Raw genomic sequence first — 20,803 nt, 5'->3', positions numbered from 1 at the left:
TAAGGTTGACTCTTGAGCCTCCAGTCCTCTAATTGGAGACCAGCTTGAACTTAGTGCAGATGAAATCCCTTCTTTCCTCGGGGAGGAAGACAAACATGGCACATCCCGAGCAGGTAACAACAGCAGACCTGTCACTATCCATGCCTGCCATCCTAGAAAAGGGATTTAAAAGAAAAGCAAGGGTCCCTGGCCCCTTCCACTCCCCTTCCAAACTCCCTCTCTGACTCCTTGTTTACAATCCCCTGTTTGCTTGGACACTGCTTATAAAGCCCTGAACTGCCTCTAAGTCCCTCCCCTTACTGAGGCTCAGCCAATCAGCAGAGGCTTCTAGATATCAAGCTTATTTAGAAGCCAACAGTCTCCAGCTGCCAGTCCCAGTCTGCCCTCCATGGAGGGTGGAGGGGGGGTGGCAGGAGAGAGGAAAAAAAAACCAAAAAAAACCCCCACCCACCACAGAGCAGAAAAACAGCACAGCCACAGCCAGAAAGCCCCAAACACAACACACACTCCAGACAGCCTCTTACTTAAGAGTCCTGTATTTGCTTCTCCTTTATCTGGAGAACTCCCTCTCTGACTCCCTGTTTGCCTGTCAGGGCCTAACATGTCATCACCTTCATCCTCACCTGCTGCTATTCATCCACCAGTCTTGGTACTGACTAGAGCAGAGGCATACAGAGCAGCCAAACACGTCCTCGGCCCCTTGGTGCTGGCCTCCGGGCTACTTCACAAGGTGGGTGTGCTGGGCTGGTAGCTGCCTGTCTCTCTGGTGCCAGTGGAGCCACTTCCCTCTGCCTGGATGCCTTTTGCCACTCTTGAGAATTGCAAATTCCCCCTCTACTGTACCTGGGGAGTGGGGATTGAGCCTCCAAGTGCAACAGCCTCCTCCTTACCTGGTATGGGGGCCTCCAGTATGCCTGCACGCACGCACGCACGTACTCACATTCCACTCCTCCGCCAGGTCCTGTGCAAGATCCTCAGGGCCACAATCGTCTGCATAGCCCCATGCTGGCCCCCAACGTTCTAGTTTCCACACAGACTGTCTGCTTGCCCATAAATCAGCCTCCTCCTCACCCTGCTGGACCTCCTCACCTAGGAACACAGCCAGTTTCAGCACCCCCACCCAGGCCTGCTTTGATGAACGGCCTGGTCTTTGCTAAGTGCAAGGACAAGAATTGGGGCCTGACAGAGAAAGTGTGTTCGCCCCTGCCCTGAGTATCTCCGAGAGCTGGAACACTCCAGCCTCACACATAGCTCCCTACGCGCTCACCTTGCAGCACTCAGCACCTTCCTCCCCGCATTGGACGGGTGGTTGCTGCTTAGCTGATTAGCTTCTATGACAAGGTAACAGGCTCTCTGGACACGGGGAAGTCAGTGGATGTGATGTACCTTGACTTCAGCAAAGCTTTTGATATGGTCTCCCACAACATTCTTGTCCATAAGTTAAGGAAATATGGATTGGATCCTTGGACTATAAAATGGATAGAAAGCTGGCTTGATGGTCGGGCCCAACAGGTAGTGGTCAATGGCTCAATATCTGGATGGCGATTGGTTTCAAGCGGTGTGCCGCAAGGCTCGGTTTTGGGGCTGGTGTTATTCAACATCTTTATTAATGACCTGAGTGAGGGACTGGACTGCACCCTCAGCAAGTTTGCGGATGAAACAAAACTAGGGGGAGAGGTAGATGTGTTGGAGGGTAGAGAGAGAATCCAGAAGGACCCGGATAAATTGGAGGACTGGGCCAGAAGAAATCTGATGCGGTTCAATAAGGAGAAGAGTAGAGTCCTGCACCCGGGGCAGAAGAATCCCAAGCATTGTTATAGGCTGGGGACCGATTGGCTCAGCAGCAGTATGATGGAAAGGGACCTAGGGGTTATGGTGGATGAAAGGGTGGATATGAGTAAACAGTGTGCCCTTGTAGCCAAGAAGGCTAACGGCATACTAGGGTGCATTAGGAGGAGCATTTCGAGCAGATCTAGAGAAGTAGATATTCCTCTTTATTCAGCATTGGTGAGGCCACATCTGGAATATTGTGTCCGGTTTTGGGCCCCCCAGTATAAAAAGGATGTCTATTTGCTAGAGGAGGTTCAGCGAAGGGCAACAAAAATAATTAAGGGTCTGGAGCACAAGACCTATGAGGATAGGCTGAGGGATTTGGGCTTGTTTAGTTTACAGAAGAGAAGACTTAGAGGTGATTTAATAGCAGCCTTCAACTTCCTGAAGGGGAGCTCTAAAGAGGAGGGTGAGAAACTGTTCTCAGTGGTGTCAGATGGCAGAACAAGGAGTAATGGTCTGAAGTTGCAGAGGGAGAGGTGTAGGTTAGATATTAGGAAAAACTTCTTCACCAGGCGGGTGGTGAAGCATTGGAATGTGTTGCCTAGAGAGGTGGTGGATTCTCCATCCCTTGAGGTTTTTAAGTCCCGGCTGTATGAGGTCATGGCCGGGATGACTTAGTGGAGGTTGATCCTGCTTTGGGCAGGGGGCTGGACTAGATGACCTCCTGAGGTACCTTCCAGCCCTGTGATTCTGTGATACCCACCCTGCCACTACCAGCTTTCTGCAGGGCCAGATGAACTGGTTCTGCTAGTCCTTACCTCCCCTGCTATCTGAATTGTGTGTTTTCTGCCCTCCCTGGGCTCTCTTCAAACCACAGGCCAATGCTTCCTCCCGCACCTGTCCTGGAAAGTCTTCTTCCTTTTAGCCCTCACTTGTGCTCAGTGGGTCAGCAAATGAGCAGCCAGGATGGCTGACCCTTCTGTCTTCCATCAAGACCAAATCTCCCTGCACATTCACCCTAATTTTCTCCCAAAGTTAGACTTCAAATTCCACCTCAACCAGTTCATCCATCTCCCAGTCTCCCATCCCAAGCTGCATGTCACTCCCAGGGACAGAGCACTGTGCTCCCTTGTTGTCCACAGGGTGCTGGCTTCTATTTGTACAAGACTTGCACCTTCAATGCATCCCTGTGCCTCTTCATGGCCATTGCGGAATGGTCCAGCAGGCAAGGCCCTCTCCTCACAGCACTCATCCCAGTGGATCTCTGAATGTATTGTGGGATATTTTGTGTGGTCCAGAGCTGGCAGAATCACAGCCCTCTCCACAGTCATGAGATCTGCCGTGCAGTGACCAGGGGCTTCACCCACACCCTCACAGCACACTGCACCACCCATCAGTGGGCAGCCACGGATGTTACACTGGAATGTGCCCTCTTGCAGCAGGCATTACCCATTGTATTCTCCAAGCTGATTGTTGCTCCATACCAATCTGCATTCGGAATACAGCGCGAGATCAGCACGTTAGAAGAGAGGGTTAATGACCGCTTACTTGAGGACCTTTGAGACGTGTGGTCATGCTCTGTATTCCAGTATCTGCCCACCTTCTCCTCTGCAGCCGCTTGTCTGTTCAGAAGCAAGAAAGAACTGAGGGCACAACACCCCTCATGGTCTCTTTTAACCTCATCTGGAACAAGTGGCAACATCAGATGCACGTACAGGTCACGGGACACTGAGCATGATCCGGCATCACTGGTTATCCCCTTTTCCTGAGTGAGACTGGAAGTTCCTATACGTCTTTCTTCTGACTGCACTGAGTGAGGAAGGTTTCTGAAGTCTTGCAGAATCAGAGCTGTTGTTGGTGAGCCGGGAAGTCTTGTCCTCTCGCAGGCTAGGTCTGATGTTGCAGGCACAAGTCCTGCTTTCTGGTGTTCTGTATCATTTTTGTCTGATGGGTCGATGGGAGGAGAGTCTCCACACTGCTGCTACGTTCTTTGTGTCAAGGACTTGCCATCCGAATTTCTGAGGCAAGAGAGTCTGCAAGATCCAAGAGATCATATCAGAAAGCAGATTTCTGTTCAGGCCAGCTTATCCTGGGTGAATTGTAAGAAATGCCCCATCTGAGCACCTGTGTTCTGGACCCCCAGCCTGTCTACTTTTTCCCAAAAGCCTTATGTACATGTGGGGAGGTAGGTCCAGCACTTTGTGTGACCAGTGTTCCTTAATGCATATTCTGTTTGGGACCAAATCTATTCACATAAGGTTCTTGTGTACCACCTGGGGCTACGTAACAGAGTTGTTAGGTCCTGGCAGGTCCAATGGCTATCCAAGCACATCTTCCTCTAGGCTTACAGCTGGTGGGGGTATGCGCAGACCACCTCAGAGAAGAAAGGGAAGTTACTTAAAGGTTGTGCTTCCCTTGTCCTGATAGGTCCTGACAGAGACAATTTGTTGGACTAGAGGAGGTCCAGGGCTTTTGCCCCCAGACAGCTCTGCACTCCTGGGGCTTCTGTGGCCCTGGCCTCCAGCCTACATCCCCCAGGACTCCTCCAGTCCCAGCCTGGGCTCCACAGGGCTCCCGCCCCTTTCCCAGAGCTGATGCGGAGCAGCCAAGAGACTTTGGCTCTGTCCCTTGGCCCCACGGGGCAGGCCGGGGAATCCTTCTCCCAGCCTCATTCTTCTTCAGGGCAGGTGGAGGCTCCAGCTCGTGGCCTGCTGTTATGGGACAGGCAGGACTCCTGCACCGGACACAGCCCCAGCTCCGTACCCTTGTCCTGGAACATCTGAAGACCTGCCAGACCATGGAAGTTGCTGGAAAAGAGTACCAGCAACTGTAGATCTTCTAAGAGGCCTCCCTTCACATACCCATAATGCCCATCTGCCTTCCGACTCTGGGGTTACTTCTGAGTGCATTCGGAAAGGGGGAGGCAGTGTTCCTTTTTACATCCTGCAACCCTGCACATGTGTGGGGTGGGAGTGCGAATGGCCCCAAAGGCTGTGGAGGGCTGAGACACAGGTACAGTGCCAGCGCTGTGAGGACATTCTGAGACACCACTGTTAAAAATGAATCACAGCCACTGGGGAATAGCATCTCTGTCTTTGCCCCCAGGCTGGGGCCAGAGAGAGGGTTAAGATCTGATACTGGTTTGACACGGTAAAGCTGGAACTAGGAGAATGATGTCATTGGAAAGGGGAGATTCCCAGCCTCCAGTGGGACACATCTTGCTCGTTTCTAGTCTTGGAAGGCCCAGTAGCGTAGATGTCGCTTCCCCAGTATTAAGCTGCTGGCAAAGCTGCATTGCTGTAGTTCGCAGAGTTTAAAGCCAGGAGGGACCATTCGAACCACTAGTCTGACCTCCATTGAATTCCACCCTGCTGCCCTATTTTAAGCCCAAACGCTGTTAGGTAAAAGCACTTACATCTCCCCCCTCGGGTGGTCCAAAGCCCAGCAGTAACGCTGCAGAGGAGACAGAGGCTACATGTCTAGGTCAGTGTTGCACTGAGGGGGTGATTCCCAGCTTGCACATACCCCCCTCGCACCAGCAGTTCTTGAGCTAACAAGCTAAAAACAGCAGTGGTGCTCCAGTAGCCCAGCCAGTGGCTAACAAGGGCTTGGGCTAGCTATGCAAACCCACCCTGGCTCCCAGGGTGCAGATTAACCCATGCCACTGCCCAAGCCTTCCCAGCTGCGCTACTGTGGCTATACTCTGGCTTGATGGAGGAGGCTATGAGTGTGGGAGTCACCCCCCAGTTCTCGGAACAGAGGTGTCCTGAAGGAGCCTGGCTCCTTTGGTCTGTCAAACCAAAGGCCGAGCAGAGACATGAGGAAACACCCTGGAGACTGGAGGACTGTTTGCAGTAAAGTGCAGTGTTGGTGCAAGAACAGATGGGGATAAATTGGCCATGCATAAATTCAGACTGATAATCGGAAGGTTTCTAAACATAATTGGAGGGGGCTCTGGAACAGCTCCCTCTGGAAGAAATGGGGACAGGTCAGCCGCCTCACTGTTGTTAAGGCACAGCTTGATAGGTTTCAAAACAAAAAGCAGCCAAGTAGCACTTTAAAGACTAGCAAAATAGTTTATTAGGTGAGCTTTCGTGGGACAGACCCACTTCTTCAGACGACCATAGCCAGACCAGAACAGACTCAAATATTTGAGTCTTTAAAGTGCTACTTGGCTGCTTTTTGTTTTGTTAGTGTATAGACTAGCATGGCTTCCTCTTGATAGGTTTATGAGTGGGGTGGTAGGATGGGGCTGTTTGTGAGAGCGGGGGGGCGGGGGGGACTCAGAAGGTTCCTTCTGGCCCTATATCCAATGTTCATGTGTGTGGATCCTGCCTCAGCAAAAAAAAAAAGATATGATTGGAAATGCATGTTTCCTAGAGCTGGAAGGGACCTTAGGAGGTCAGCTAGTCCTGTCCCCTGCCCTCTTGGCAGGAGCAAGCACCATCCTTGACCTCTATTTGCCATAGTCCCTAAATGACCTCCTCAAGGACTGAGCTCACAACCCCAGGTTTAACAGGCCAAGGCTCAAACCACTGAGCTAGCCATCTCCCTGGAGTCAGGGATTGCACCAGCAGTAGCTAGAAGGCAGGAGGTGCGGGCCAGCTGAGGCAAGCCCCTGGTTTGCCATCAGAGATGTAGAGCCCAGTAAGGTAGGGTAGCAGCAGCTCAAGTCTTTGGTGCCTGTAAACCCTATAGTAGTCCCGGAGACAGTATTTTTCTCTCTGTTCCTGCATACCTGCAATGGCCCCTCTGTGCCGGTCAGACAGCATATCCTCACCTTCTCCCCGCACCAGGGAGCAATCCATATCCTCCCCAAAAAGGTTCCCAGCATCTTAGACAAAATGATTTGCTATGGCAGGACAGCAAAGTCAGATGAGGTGGGTAGAGGGGTGGGAGCTGGTGGTGGAAGACGGAAGGGAGGAGTTTGGTTGACAGGCGGGAAGGAAATTTCATGTGTATTTAGGGCCATATGTCCTCTCCAGTCACATGGTTAAAGTCTAAGTAAGCAAGTGACCTTGTTTCTGTAGGTATCTCATGGTTTCGCACGTGGCTCTGGGAGGAGGGACTGTGGTGAGTGGTTGTAGAGCATCTTGTGGGAAGATGAATGTGATTCTCTGTGGCTCTGGGGAGGTCATTCTACAGTGATGAACGTTGTGGGAATGAGCGCACTCAAATGAGCACTAAGTCACCATGCTTCAAGAGCAGGGACTCGCATGCTTGGTAGAGACACCTCTGCCTGGTCTCTGGGCCTTGTATGTTCCCGGAGTGCTTCTCTTCTAGGCCTCACCGAATGCTGCGTTGCCTCCCTCCTGTTACTGTTAACTAGGGCTCACTCTTTCTCTTCCAGCGGAGACTCCAATTGAGGAGTTCACCCCAACACCAGCCTTCCCAGCGCTCCAGTACCTGGAGTCAGTGGATGTGGAAGGTGTGGCCTGGAAAGCAGGACTTCGCACAGGAGACTTTCTGATTGAGGTAAGCCCCCGACTGAGGCTCCAGAGAGAGGAAATGCTGGCCATTGTGTTCCTGTGCCATCCCCAGGGCACACAGCTACGCTACACTGACTGCCCTTTGCAAAGTGCTCTGAGAGCTGGGCATGCTCATTACTAAGGTTAAGATTCAGTCAAGGTTATTTTTAGTAAAAGTCAGGGACAGGCTTGGCTAGAAACAACAATTCACAGAAGCCCACGATTTGTGCTAAAAATAGCCATAACAGAAGGGGCCGACATGGTAGGGGAAGACTGAAGCCTAAGCAGGGAGGCTGAGAGCCTGAGCACTGTGCAGAAAGGAGGGGGTCCAGCACCTGTGGAGCCTGTCGGCCAGTGGCTCAGAGCTCTGGAGACCCTCCTAGCTGACATCTCTGGCTCTCCATCATGGACCCAGGGCATGTCACATGGGTCTCTGAATGGCTTGGAATCCATCAGCTCTGTGACATATTACTACCCTCACTCGTTACTTAACTCTCCGTACCTACCTCCTCCTTCGACTCCTCCAGGAGAGGGTGTTAAACCATCCAGCTTCTCCAGCTGTGACAGTGTAGCCAGGGAAACATGCAGGCACCTGTGTGATTCCCATTCCACTGGTCAGGAAACAGGCCTATGAAGTGATGTTCCCCAGGGGTGAAGCTTGGAACCTGTTGGAACCTCTACTCCCTAACTATTCAGCCGGCGTGACCTCCCACCTTGGTTTTTGCTGATGACAAAAAGGCAGCCCCCTCTGGTTCCTGTGATCACCCAGCACCCCACGGCAGGAGGCACCATAGCTGCAGCTAAACTGTCTGAGTGCTTTACACGGAGGCTTCAGCCAATTTTCCAGCTCCCAAGCCTTGCCCTACTGGACTGTAAGCCCAGAATTATTCAATCTTGCACTGGACCATGGTCAGTACAGTGCAAGGTCATTAATTAGCCTGCTTCCCCCTCAAAGGTCCAGAGAAGAGCAATAAAAATGATTGATAATCTAACAGACACAATTTATGAGGAAGATTGAAAGAAATAGATTTGTTTAGTCTGGAAAAGAGAAGATTGAGTGAGGACACAATAACAGCTTTCAAGTATTAAAATGTTGTTACAAAGAAAAGGAAGAAAAATTATTCTCCTTTACATTTGATGATTGGACAAGAGGCAATGAGCCTAAATTGCAGCAAGAGAGGTTTAGGTTGGACATTAGGAGAAGCTTTCTGTCAGAGTGTTTAAGCACTGGAATAAATTGCCTAGGGAGGCTGTGGAATCTTCATCATTGGAAATGTTTAAGAAAAGGTGAGGCAGACAACTATCAGGGATGCGCTAGACAGTGCTTGGTCCTGGCATGAATTCAGGGGACTGAACCTGATGACCTCTCGAGGTCCCTTCCAGTTCTGATTCTAGGATATGCATCAGTTTTTGTTTAAAGAGCTGAGATTCCCTAACATTTCACTCAAAAACACTAGGTTAAAATAAAACAGGTTTGTTAACTACAGAAGGCTAAATTGTAAGTGATAATAAGTGGCAGCAAGCTGATCAAAGTTGATTACCTAGCAAATAACCAAAAAACGCAACCAACACTTATTATATTGGATAGGATTTGAATCAAGCAGTGTTTGACACTGCTAGCTACTATAGTAACAGAGGGGGAGCCGTGCTAGTCTATATACTATTAAAACAAAAAAGCAGTCAAGGAGCACTTTAAAGATTAACAAAATAATTTATTAGGTGATGAGCTTTCGTGGGACAGACCCACTTCTTCAGACCAGAGCCAGACCAGAACAGACTCAATATTTAAGTCATAGAGAACCAAAAACAGTAATCAAAGTTGACAAATCAGAAAACAAAATATCAAGGTGAGCAAATCAGAGAGCAGCGGGGTGGGGGGGGGGAGTCAAGAATTAGATTAAGCCAAGTATGGAAAAGAGCCCTTATAATGTCTCAGAAAATTAGCATCCCGGTTCAAACCGCGTGTTAATGTGTAGAATTTGAATATTAAATGGAGTTCAGCAGTTTCTCTTTCCAAACAAGACTGAAAATTCTTCTTCAATAAGATGCAAACTCTTAAGTCATTAACAGAATGACCCACTCCATTAAAATGTAGACTAACTGGTTGTTGGATCAGGAATGTTTTGATGTCTGTTTTGTGCCCATTAACTCTTTGTCTGAGAGAGTCTGAAGTCTGTCCAATGTACAAAGCATCATAGATCAGAATCATGTGATCTAGCCACACGCCTTTGCATACTTCATGAGCCATGGCAGCCATTATCCATGGATGGCCCATTTGCAATCTAATTTCTTCATTGTTGTGCCTGAAAGGCAGGCTGTGGGTGTTGGCAGCTTCACAGCATCTTTCAGTAGTCACACTTCATGGCCTGTCATGTAGCAAGAGCACCTACTCTTCAACAGGCTATCAACGGTCAGTAATGTTTAGCAACCCTGTGAGCAAGATACCTCACGAGGCTCTTGCGCGTTGGACAGAACATAGCCCCAGGGTACGTCTAATCTACAAGAGTAAGATGAATTTATTAAGGGCAACAAAAATGATGAAGGGTCTGGAGCACAAGACCTATGAGGATAGGCTGAGGGATTTGGGCTTGTTTGGTTTACAGAAGAGAAGACTTAGAGATGATTTGGATGACTTAGTACGGGTTGATCCTGCTTGAAGCAGGGGGCTGGAGTAGATGACCACCTGAGGTACCTTCCAGCCCTATGATTCTGTGATTTAATAGCAGCCTTCAACTTCCTGAAGGGGAGCTCTAAAAAGGAGGGTGAGAAGCTGTTCTTAGTGGTGTCAGATGGCAGAACAAGGAGCAATGGTTTGAAGTTGGAGAGGGAGAGGTGTGGGTTAGATATTAGGAAAAACTACTTCACCAGGTGGGTGGTGAAGCGTTGGAATGCGTTGCCTAGAGAGGTGGTGGATTTTTAAGTTCCGGATTGACAAGGTCCTGGCTGGGCTGACTTAGTGGGGTTTGATCCTGCTTGAAGTAGGGGGCTGGAGTAGGTGACCTCCTGAGGTCCCTTCCAGCCCTGTGATTCTGTGATTCTCTGGGTACTGCAGCTGCTCTGCCATAAAGTTAATCATTCAAGGTCGAATTTAACAGTACTCCTCGTGAAAAGCAGGGGTACCAGAATCAACTTTAACTGCCCTTAAAGCCGGCAGAATAGGCTTAGTGATGTGGACTCATTTTAAAGAAAATTGACCTAATATGGCTGAAGTTGACCTAAACTCTTGTAGATCAGGCCTTGGTATGTGCCACTGGTGAATGTGAAGGTGCCTGCTTAGTTCTCACAGTGTTATCTGTCATCAGCCAAGAATCATCATATTAATTGAGGATAAAGATAAAAATGGCCCACTGGGTACCAGCCAGTGCCTCTGCTGGAGGCTCCCACGGATTGTTCACTTACTGGAACAGCTGGAAATATCATAGATCCTGGGGCTTCCAGCCATATACTGCACTGAGCTGATACAGAGCATGATGCTTCTCTAGTGCCTTGCTGGAGTCAGAGATGGTGCAGTAAGTAGAGTTCTGGGCTCTTCTTCCATCTGCCTTCCTGTATATTATATAGGGAATTTTCTGATTTTGTTTAAAAAAAACAAACAAACAGGACCACACTTGAATTTCCTTAGTGTTTTTTTCTAATTCTGCTGTACTAAGTATTAGAATGAAGAACATCTTATTACCCTTTGTGCCAGTGTGTAAACTGAGGCTGAGAATCTGGCCACACTGATCAGTTAAAAAAAGTACGACAAAGCCCTGACCAGTGTGCAGCTAGGATGGCTTCAGTATCCACATAAGAGGCTGGAGCACAACAAGACCTGTGTGGGAGCCCCAGCCCTTCCGCCAGGGTCAGTGAGGTGTCTGGTACGGGAACTCTAGAGAAGCTTTGTTGATATTTTACTTTATTATTAAATAGGGCTGTCAAGTGATTAAAAAATTAATTGTGACTAATCACACAACTGATCTCATTGGTAAACAATAATAGAACAGCATTTATTTAAGTATTCTGAACACTTTCTGCATTTTCAAAAATATTCATTTAAATTACAACGGAACACACAGTGCTCACTTTATTTGTAATTACGAGTGATTGCATTGTGAAAAAAAGAAATAGTATTTTTCATTTCACCTAATACAGGTACTATAGAGCAATCTCTTTGTCATGAAAGTTGAATTTGCAGAACTAGAATTATGTACCAAAAAACTGCATTCAAAAATAAAAAAATATAAAACTTTAGAGCCTACAAGTCCCCTTTAGCCTTACTGTTCACGCAGACAAACAGGATTTGTTTGTACTTGCAGGAGATAATGCTCCTGTTTCTTCTTTACAGCATCAGGTAAACATGAAAACAGGCCTTTGCTGGCACTTAGCATGTTGTAGCCAGCATCGGATGGTATTTGCATTCCAGATGTGCTAACAATTCATGTGTCCCTCTGTGCTTCAGCCACCATTCCAAGCTGCCCATTGGTTCTGCTCAATAATAATCCAAAGCAGTGTGGCCCAATGGACTGGTCATTTTTACCATCTGAGTCAGCTGCCAGCAGCAGAAGATTGATTTTCTTTTTTGGTGGTTCAGGTTCTGTAGTTTCTATATTAGAGAATTGCTCTTTTAAGACCTCTGAAAGCATGTTCCACCCCTGGGCCGTAAAATTTTGAAAGGCACTTGAGACTCTTAAACCTTAGGTCATAAGAACGGCCACACTGGGTCAGACCAAAGGTCCATCCAGCCCCGTATCCCATCTTCCAGCTGTAGCCAATGCCAGGTGCCCCATAAGGAGTGAACAGAACAGATAATCATCAAGGGATGCCTCTCCTGGCATTCATTTCTAGCATCTGACAAACAGAGGCCAGGGACACTATTCCTACCCAGCCTGGATAATAGCCATTGATGGGCCAAACCTCCATGAATTTAACAGGGTTCCAAAAAGAACTAGGTGAAGTCCTGGTCTTCACAACATCCTCTGGCAAGGAGTTCCACAGGCCGGCCATGTGCTCTGTGAAGAAAAGCTTCCTTCTGTTAATTTTATACCTGCTACCCCGTAATTTCATTTGGTGACACCTGGTTCTTATGTTATGGGAACAAGTAAATAACTTTTCCTTATTTGCTTTCTCCACACCAGTCATGATTTTATAGATCTGTATCATATCCCCCTTAGTCTCCTCTTTGCTAAGATGAAAAGTCCCAGTCTTTTTAATTTCTCTTCATACGGCACCTGTTCCAAACCCTTAATCATTTTGTTGCTCTTTTCTGAACCTTTTCCAATGTCAAGATATCTTTTTTGAGATGAGGCAACCACACCTATAGGTAGTGTTCATGGATTTGTGTAGAGACAATAAGATATTATCTGCGTTGTTCTCTGCCCCTTTTTAATTATTCCTAACATTCTGTGTGCTTTTGTGACTGCTGCCACACGGAGAGTGGATGTTTTCAGAGAACTATCAACAATGACTCCAAGATCTCTCTCTTGAGCGGCTATAGCAAAATTAGTCCCCATCGTTTTGTACATCTAGTTAGGATTATTTTTTCCAATATGCATTGATTTACGTTTATCAACATTAAATTTTATTTGACATTTTATTGCCCAATTATCATTTAGTTTGGTGAAATCTTTTTGAAGCTCTTCACAGTCTGCTTTGTTCTTAACTGTCTTGAGCAGTTCAGTATGATCTGCAAATTTTGCCACCTCACTGTTTACCCCTTTCCCATCATTTATAAGTAGCTTGAACAGGACTGGTCCCAGTACAGACCTTTGGAGGCACCACTAGTTATTTCTCTCCAGTCTCAAAACTGAACATTTATTCCTACCCTTTGTTTCCTGGCTTTTAACTAGTTTTCAGCCCACGAGAGGACCTCCCCTCTCATCCCATGACAGCTTACTTTGCTTAAGAGCCCTTTGTGAGGGAATTTGTCAAAATCTGAGTGCACTACACCCACTGGGTCCCTCTTGTCCAGATGCTTTTTGGCCCCCTCAAAGAACCCTGGTAGCTCAGCAAGGTGTGGTTTCCCTTTGCAGAAAGCATGTTGACTTTTTCCCAACATATTATGTTCATCTGTGTGTCTGACAATTTTATTCTTTACTAGAGTTTCAACTCATTTGCCCAGTACTTACCTCCAGAACCTCTCTCCTGTGCTTCCCTACGTCAGTGGTACCTACATGTACCATAACCACCGGCTCCTCCCCAGCACTACACATAAGTGTAAATAGGTGTCTCAAGAGATCTGCAACCTTTGCACCAGGCTGGCGAGTCACCATACATTTCTCACCTTCATCACAAACTCAGCTGTCTGTGTTTGTAATGATTGAATCCCCCATTATTAACACCTGCCTTTTCATAAGGACTGGAGTTCCCACCCCCATGGAGATATCTTCAGTGTGAGAGGATAGCACAGCATCCCCTGGAAGGGGCATCCCATCTATGGGATGGTTTTTGCTCTGCTCCAGTTACGTGTTCTCATTTTCTGAGTCTTTCCTGCTCCTCAACAGCATAGGGCTGTCTGAATGGAGGTGGGACAGTTCTGCGTTGTCCTGGGAAGACTCATCTACATATCTCTCTGCCTTTCTTATCTCCTCCAATTCAGCCACCCTGGCCTTCAAAGCCCATACAGGTTCTCTGAGGTCCAGGAGATTCTTCCATGAAATGCACACGTATGCTACCCATCCATAGAGAAGGTAATTGTACATGCTACATTGGGTGCAATAAGCAGAATAACCTCAACTCCCTTGCTGGGCTTCTGCCAGCATTCTCTCCTACAGACAATTAGATTCTTCACAGGGTTTTTAATTAATCAGATAGTTTTAGTTTTAGGTTAGTCTAAAAGAAGTTTTAAAGACTGCCCAGTGTATCTAACCCCCTCCAAACCCCGCCTCTGAACTCCCACACCAAAGTCCCATTGGTCGTTCCTGTTCACTGAGCTCCCTGTTCGCTTACTAGGTGGCTCTATGTAGCTCTGGTTTTCCTTATAGCCCTGCCACCCATTTAAGGCTTGACCAGTGAACAGAGGGTTGTAGATTTCAAATCCTCATTGAGAAGCTCAGAGCTTCCAACTGTTGGCCTCAGCACCCGGTCCTTCAAACAAATAGCTCAACACATCACTCTCCAAACAGACAAGCACAAGCTCAGCACACAGGATCTTTCAAGCAACGAGCAAGCAATCCCCAAACACAAACACACATGCATTACAGATGTAACAAGCTGTCCTGTAGCACCTTAAAGACTAACATATTTATTAGGTAATGAGCTTTTGGGGGTAAGATGTACTTCTTCAGATTATTGGAGAAGACAGTTAGACTCCAGGGTTTATATAGCAGGGAGAAGGATGGGGGGATGGAAGAAGAAGGAAAAAGGGTGGCTACCTGTCACTGATAGGAATAGCAGATGAAGCAAATTAAGTTAAGTTAAGGGGATGGGTGCCACTCGAGCCATTAGCAAAGTGGGGAAATCACCTTTGTCATGTGTAAGATAATTGAAATCTTTGTTAAGACCGAGGTTAAATGTGTCAAACTTGCAAATTAATTCCAATTCCAATGTCACCCTCTGTCATCTTCTGGTAAAACCTTTTTGTTGAAAAATGGCTACTGGATTGAATGTCCTGGGGGGTTATAGTGTGCCCTACAGGTTTAAGTGTAGTCCAGTTCTTGATGTCTGATTTATGTCCATCCATCCCTTGGCACAGAGACTGGCTGGTTTGTCCAATGTGCATGGCAGAAGGGCATTGCTGGCACATGGTGGCACAGATCACACGAGTGGATGTGCAGGTGTATAAGCCCCTGATGGCGCGGATGATGTGGATATGACCAGTGATGGTGACTCCGGTGTAGGTATGTGGACAGAGTTGGCAGCAGGGTTTGTTGCAGAGATAGGTTCCTGGGTTAGTGTTTGTGTGGTGTGGATCTCTTGCATGGCATGGTCCAGGCTGAGACTGATGGCAGGGGGTAGAAATTGTTGAAGTCCCTGTGGACTTGTTCAAGGCTCTCCTTACCATGGATCCATTTGATGAAGATATCGTCGACGTAGCATAGATAGAAGAGGGATGCGAGGGCAGAGGAGCTGAGGAAGAGTTGTTCTAAGTCAGCCATAAAAATGTTGGCATACTGTGAGGCCATGTGGGCGCCCATAGCAGTGCCACTGACTTGGAGGTGTGAATTGTCCCCAAATTGGAAGTAGTTGTGGGTGAGGACAAAGTCAGTTAGCTCAGCCACCAGATGTGCCTTGGCATCATGGGGGATGGTGCGCCTGCTGGCTTTAATCACGCCCTCACATGGAATACTGGTGCAGAGAGCTTCTACGCGTGTTGGCGAGGACGGTGTGTTCAGGAAGGTTTCGGATGTTCTATAGTTACCTCAGGAAGTCACTGGCGTCTCAGAGAGAGCTAGAAGTGCTAGTGGCGTAGGATTTGAAGAGAGTGTCAACGTATCAGGGTAGTCCTGCTATGCAGGTGCCAGTACCTGATATGATAGGACATCAGAGGGTTCAGGTTTATGGATCTTGGCATGCAGATAGAATACTCCTGGCGGGGGTGTTGTGGGCCTGTCTGTGTGGATTTGGTCCTGAGCTGAAGCAGGAAGTTTCTTGAGCAGACGGGGTAGTTTCCTTTGGTATTCCTCAGTGGGATCAGAGGAAAGAGGCCTGTAGAATATGGTATTGGTGAGTTGCCTAGTCACCGCCTGTCGTGATGTGTCTTGTGCATGATGACTACAGCACCCCCTTTGTCAGCCCATTGGATTATAATATCAGAGTTGTTTATAATTGTAATTCACAACAATTCACAGCCCGTGACCTGTCCATGACTTTTCCTATATACCCCTGGCAAAAAGTTGCAGTGGGGGGAAAACCCTGGGGGCACCATGGGTGCTGGAGGGGCAGCACAGGGGAGTGCTCTTGGGGGGTCACCATGGGTGCTTGTGGGGGATGGGAGAGGGTGGTCCAGAGGATGGCAGGGGTCACTGCAGGTGCTGGGAGGTGGGGAGTGGCCTGGGAGGTGCTGCAAGTGCTTGGGGGAGGATTTTGTAGCTGGGGAGGGGGTTGCCACAGGTGCTAGGCCTGACAGATTTGGGGCAAGCTCGCTACCCAGGTCTTAGGAAGCAGTGACCTCCAGCTGTCAGCTCCATGTGCTGCCTCCATTCCACCCAGGCTCTGGCTCTGCAGCTCCCATTGGCTGGGAACTACAACACTAGGAGCTATGGGGGTGGTGCATGCAGGCAGAGACAACATGTGCAAGTCGGAGCTGAGCACCCCAGGTGAGCACTGCCCTGCACCCCACTTGCAGGGCTGAGAGCCCACTGCCACCACCGCCACTCACATCCAAACTCCTGCTGGTGGAGGCAGTGGATGAAGACTGCCCCAGCAGCAGCCAGTGTACCTGGCATGGGCTCAGGTGGCCCTGGCCAGGCACACAGGTTGCTGTGGAAGTCATGTTGGTCACAGAAAGTCTCTGAATCCAGCTCACGCATGACAAACACGGAGCCATAGCGATGTGTTAGCACATAGGCCAACACAGCCTTTGGCACAAGGCGTGTATAGAAAGCAAAGCAACACGTGAGGTGTGAGGGGACGCATCAGATGGATACACTAGAGATGCTGACAGGAGATTTAGATAAGTAGCTGCCAAGCCACGCTGAGTCCATGGCTCATGATCAGTGTTGAGCCTAAGTTATTCCCTGATTCACTGATCCCAAGGCCAGCAAGGACCACTGCGATCTAGTCTGACACCCACTGTGAAAGCCAGGCCAGAGACCTGCCCAGCAGTCCTACAGGATCTGTGGTGTAAGCTAAGGTGCTTTCCCTGAAGCCTGCCCATCTTGCATGCTGTGTGAGTCTGTTCTAGGTCAGACTAGTGCCAGCATTGCTCTGGTGAGAGCTGTTATTCTGGCTGTTGCCGAGTTTGGGTCAGTGGAGTTCCTAGGTCTGAGAAAAGCTAGTTACACCCACTCCAGTTCCTGCTGCTTATAGAGATCCAGGCATGGAGCAGGATGTCAGCTGGCTCTTATTCCTGCCCTTGGGCCATTCTTGAACACAAGTCTTATCCTGCACAAATTCCTCGCTTGAGTACCTTGCCCCTTGGTGGCCATCTGGGTCTCCCATCGCAGTGCCGTCATGAAGCAGATGTCTGTCCAAGCCAAAGTGACCAGCTCTATGGGGGGGAAAGAACGCTGTGGAGGTATCCCATCACCTTCCGAAACCCCTGCACAGCAGTCATGGCAAATGCCGTTTCTCACTGTCAGATGAGAAGGAGAAAGAACAGATGAGTGGACTGAAGAAGAAACTTCCCCACTGGACAGGCTGTCCTAGAATACTCCTTTATTTGGTTTCTTAACTTTCTCCAAAGCATTTTGCGGTGTCCCTTGTCAGAGACAGGTGACTGGGCTCAATTCTCTGCTCCAGTAGGACAATTCCTTTGGTACGACACAGCCTCTTGGGCCCAATTTATACTAGAAGGAAATGGCAGGAGTTCCCTGAACTCCTTAAGCAGGGCTGGAAGAAGCAAAGCACTCGTTGATGGCTTCCTTTTCACAGGTCTGACGTAGAAACCAGGGCTGTGGTCACAGCTGTGACTTTTCCATTCCAAACCCAGCAAGGTTTTTGAAAGTAAAACATGGAGATATACATATCTCATAAGCTGGAAGGAACCTCGAAGTGGGGGTCAGATAATTATTTAATGACAGCAAAAGTTAGAGTCAGGGAGTTCGAGCTTTATAACCTGTAAACATGACAAAGTAAATGTTCTTAAATGTACAAATCCTGATTGTATTTATAATTCATTCACTGGGCCATTTGCAACAAGCCTAATTCAAAAGTCGAAATCACTGGCTTTCGACGCTGAATAGCTTCTAACGCAGCATTTTTCTTTCTTTGCCTATTGGTAAATTTCTATTGTTATTGATGAAAATATCTTTTCATTGGTTTCTGCCTGCACAGTGAAAATGAAATTTAATTCATCTAAGCCTGGGTGTACCAGAGGGCTCTGACACAATTCTGCAATTAGATCTGCCTTCTGCATTTACCTCACTTTTGTGGGAGTGCTTAACTCAACTTTCCAGCATGGTGGAAGATCTATTTGGAGAACCTGGAGACCAGGCATGAAGTGAAACCAATCTTCCCGCATCCCCTTCTGTCACCTCCTGTTGTGAGAAGGAGGCTTACCGCTGGTTCCACAAGGGAACCATAGACATAGTGCCAGAGCCTTACCTGGGATAGATTTCTAGTCTCAATAGAGTTGTGTCCTCCAACCAATTAGGTCTGTGCCATAGTGTGGACCTCAAGAAGCTAAACCAGTATGTGCAGAACATCGAATTTGGTGTGATTTCTCTTTGAAGCACTGTCGCTATCCTCAGCCTCGAGGCCTGGCTTTGGGCACTGACCTACAAGGCATCTTCTTCCATACCTGGAAAAGGCAAAGTCACAGGACATTTCACATTCCCTTGGTGGGCAGCAGCCATTGCTACAGTGACGTGCTGGCGCTGGGCTGGCGGCAGGCCTGAAGTGTTCCCCGCAGCCCCTGTGGTGCCCAGAGACCACAGGCACTCTGTCCTCATCCCTGGCGTCTCTAAACAGCCCCGTAATGTGCCTGGCTGGCTGAGAACATATGCATCCTGCTCCCTGGCAAGCTTTGTCTCTCTTCTCTGGCTTCCAGTGATGGGTGGCAGAGGAGGAGGGAAGCAATTCCAGAAATGCCGTCCCAGGAGGCCTGTGATGGTGGAGTGGGTGGTGATGAAGAGTTTCCCACGGGGTGATGTGAGACATCATCCTGCTGAACCCATCCGGGCTGAAGGGAGGCAGAGACACCCCCAGCAGCTCCCCGTCTTGATCCCAGTGGCACTGGGCAGGTGAGAAAGGGGTGGATGAAATAGACACCCCACGCTACAGAGACTGACAGGCCAGGATGCAGCTGCATCTGCGCTAGGGAAGGGAGAGGGGCCCGGTGGGTGCCAGGGTGTGGGTGGCAGCAGATGAATGAAGTGAGGCATGGGGAAGGTGTTTGGGTACAGAAGATAAATGTGAGAACTCCCTTCTGTTCAGGCGCTTACCTAGCTCCCTTTACTGCAGCAGCTGAGTGATGTGCAGTGAGTGACAGTACAAGCAGGTGTCACGTGTGGGTCGTCTTTTCTCTCCACGCACAAGGAGGAATTATGTGGGCTTTTTAAAAATAATGTGGCTTGTGATGTGTGCGCTGCGCTCACGTAAGGGAAATCTGTCTGGAGATACGTGCTGGTCACTTGGAGGGGAGGGGGTGAGGGTTTGGTGTTGCTCAGTGACCGGCGGTGTTTGTTCCACAGTCTGGACTGGCCCCAGAGAAAGCTCTGTCCCCTACACAAATGAGCTTTACCCTGATTTGAGCTGCCAAGCGCAGTCTTCCTCCAGGGCTCTACGTGGTCTTTTAGCTACCCACAGCCTTGAATAGGAGAACCAAGGCCTTGAATATCAAGCCTGGACATGATACCCTTTGGTAAGCCAGCCAGAGAGCAGGCGACAGCTGGGATGTGCTTGCAGTCAGCCATGATGCTGAAACAACATTGCAGTGTTCTGCAGCAAATGGGGTGTCTTTTGGGTGACCTGCATGTGCAGCTGTGTTGCATTGCTGCCTGCAAGCCAGGAAGTGACAAAAGCATGTGCAATGGTAGAAGTGTATAAATGCAGCTAGGTCACTGTCTTCCGGGACTGGACAGAGTCTCTTATCCAACCACCCAGGCCAGACTTCACAGGGAGGAGCTCCTAAGCCTCGGGGCTTCTCCAGTTGTACATCGCCTCTGACTGCCATACTGATGGGAAGGGAGAACCCAGGCCTGGCCAGCTGCCTCAATGGGGGTGAGCTCTCTGCTTGTGCCTCCCCACTAGGCCAGCAGCCCCAAGCTCCTCTCCATCAGCCTGGGTCTATCCACACTCTGACAGTGTCTTCCTGACCACAACACCCTGGGAGGTCTCCCTCCCCTGTGGACCTGTCTCACTAGAAGAAAATCTTAGAGGCATGAGGAGAGCTGGCTGTTTCTCAAAGAGACAATATTAGAGGCCCTACAGCAGAAGAAAGAACAGTAAGAGTCCAGTATGGCCCCATCAAGAACTCTTTAATGACGTGGGTATCAGAAAGGAATCCTGCCCCGAGTGGAAACCTGGACAGATGTGGAGGACTATAAAGGATTAGCACAAACGTGTGGACAAGATTAGAATGGCTAAGGCTGAAAAAAGCAAAGGAGACAGAGCAGCAAGAAGAGGTTCTATGAATACATTGGACAAGACAAAGGGAAGGTTAGGCCCTCTAGTTAGAAGAGCTAATAAGAGATGGTATCCAAAAGGCTGAGGTGTTTCATGTGTGTTTTGCTTCTGTCTTCAATAAAAAGGTTACTTGTAACCTGATACTTAACGCAATTAACATTGACAAGGGGGTGGAACACAACTCAGCATAGGGGAAAACAAGTTAAAATAGTTAGCTAAGTTGAATGAATTTGCATATATAGAACTTGACAGCATTCACCTTAGAGAACATCGGGAACTGGCTGAAGCAGTGTCGGAATGGTTAGATGTTATCTTGGAGAACGCCTGGAGGATGGCTGAGGACTCATAGAGTTTGAGGG

The 20,803-nt window shown here is 48.6% G+C and overlaps 1 protein-coding gene across 6 annotated transcripts in view; it reads left to right on the top strand.

Moving 5' to 3' along the window:
• SHANK3 (SH3 and multiple ankyrin repeat domains 3) overlaps window positions 1-20,803 on the top strand; it is an 857,838-nt gene that overhangs the window by 757,588 nt on the left and 79,447 nt on the right. For all 6 annotated transcript variants that reach the window (XR_012642513.1, XR_012642514.1, XM_074976815.1 and 3 more), the window contains exon 17: window positions 7,124-7,248. Coding sequence is in view for 4 of the 6 variants with exons in the window: in XM_074976815.1 (XP_074832916.1) it covers window positions 7,124-7,248 (125 nt within the window). In the remaining 2 variants the exon portion in view is untranslated. The remainder of the gene's footprint in view (window positions 1-7,123; window positions 7,249-20,803) is intronic.

The sequence above is a fragment of the Carettochelys insculpta genome, chromosome 1 (genome assembly GCF_033958435.1).
Source record: "Carettochelys insculpta isolate YL-2023 chromosome 1, ASM3395843v1, whole genome shotgun sequence".
NCBI classification, from domain to species: domain Eukaryota; kingdom Metazoa; phylum Chordata; order Testudines; family Carettochelyidae; genus Carettochelys; species Carettochelys insculpta.
This window is presented reverse-complemented; position numbering and strand designations above follow the sequence as displayed.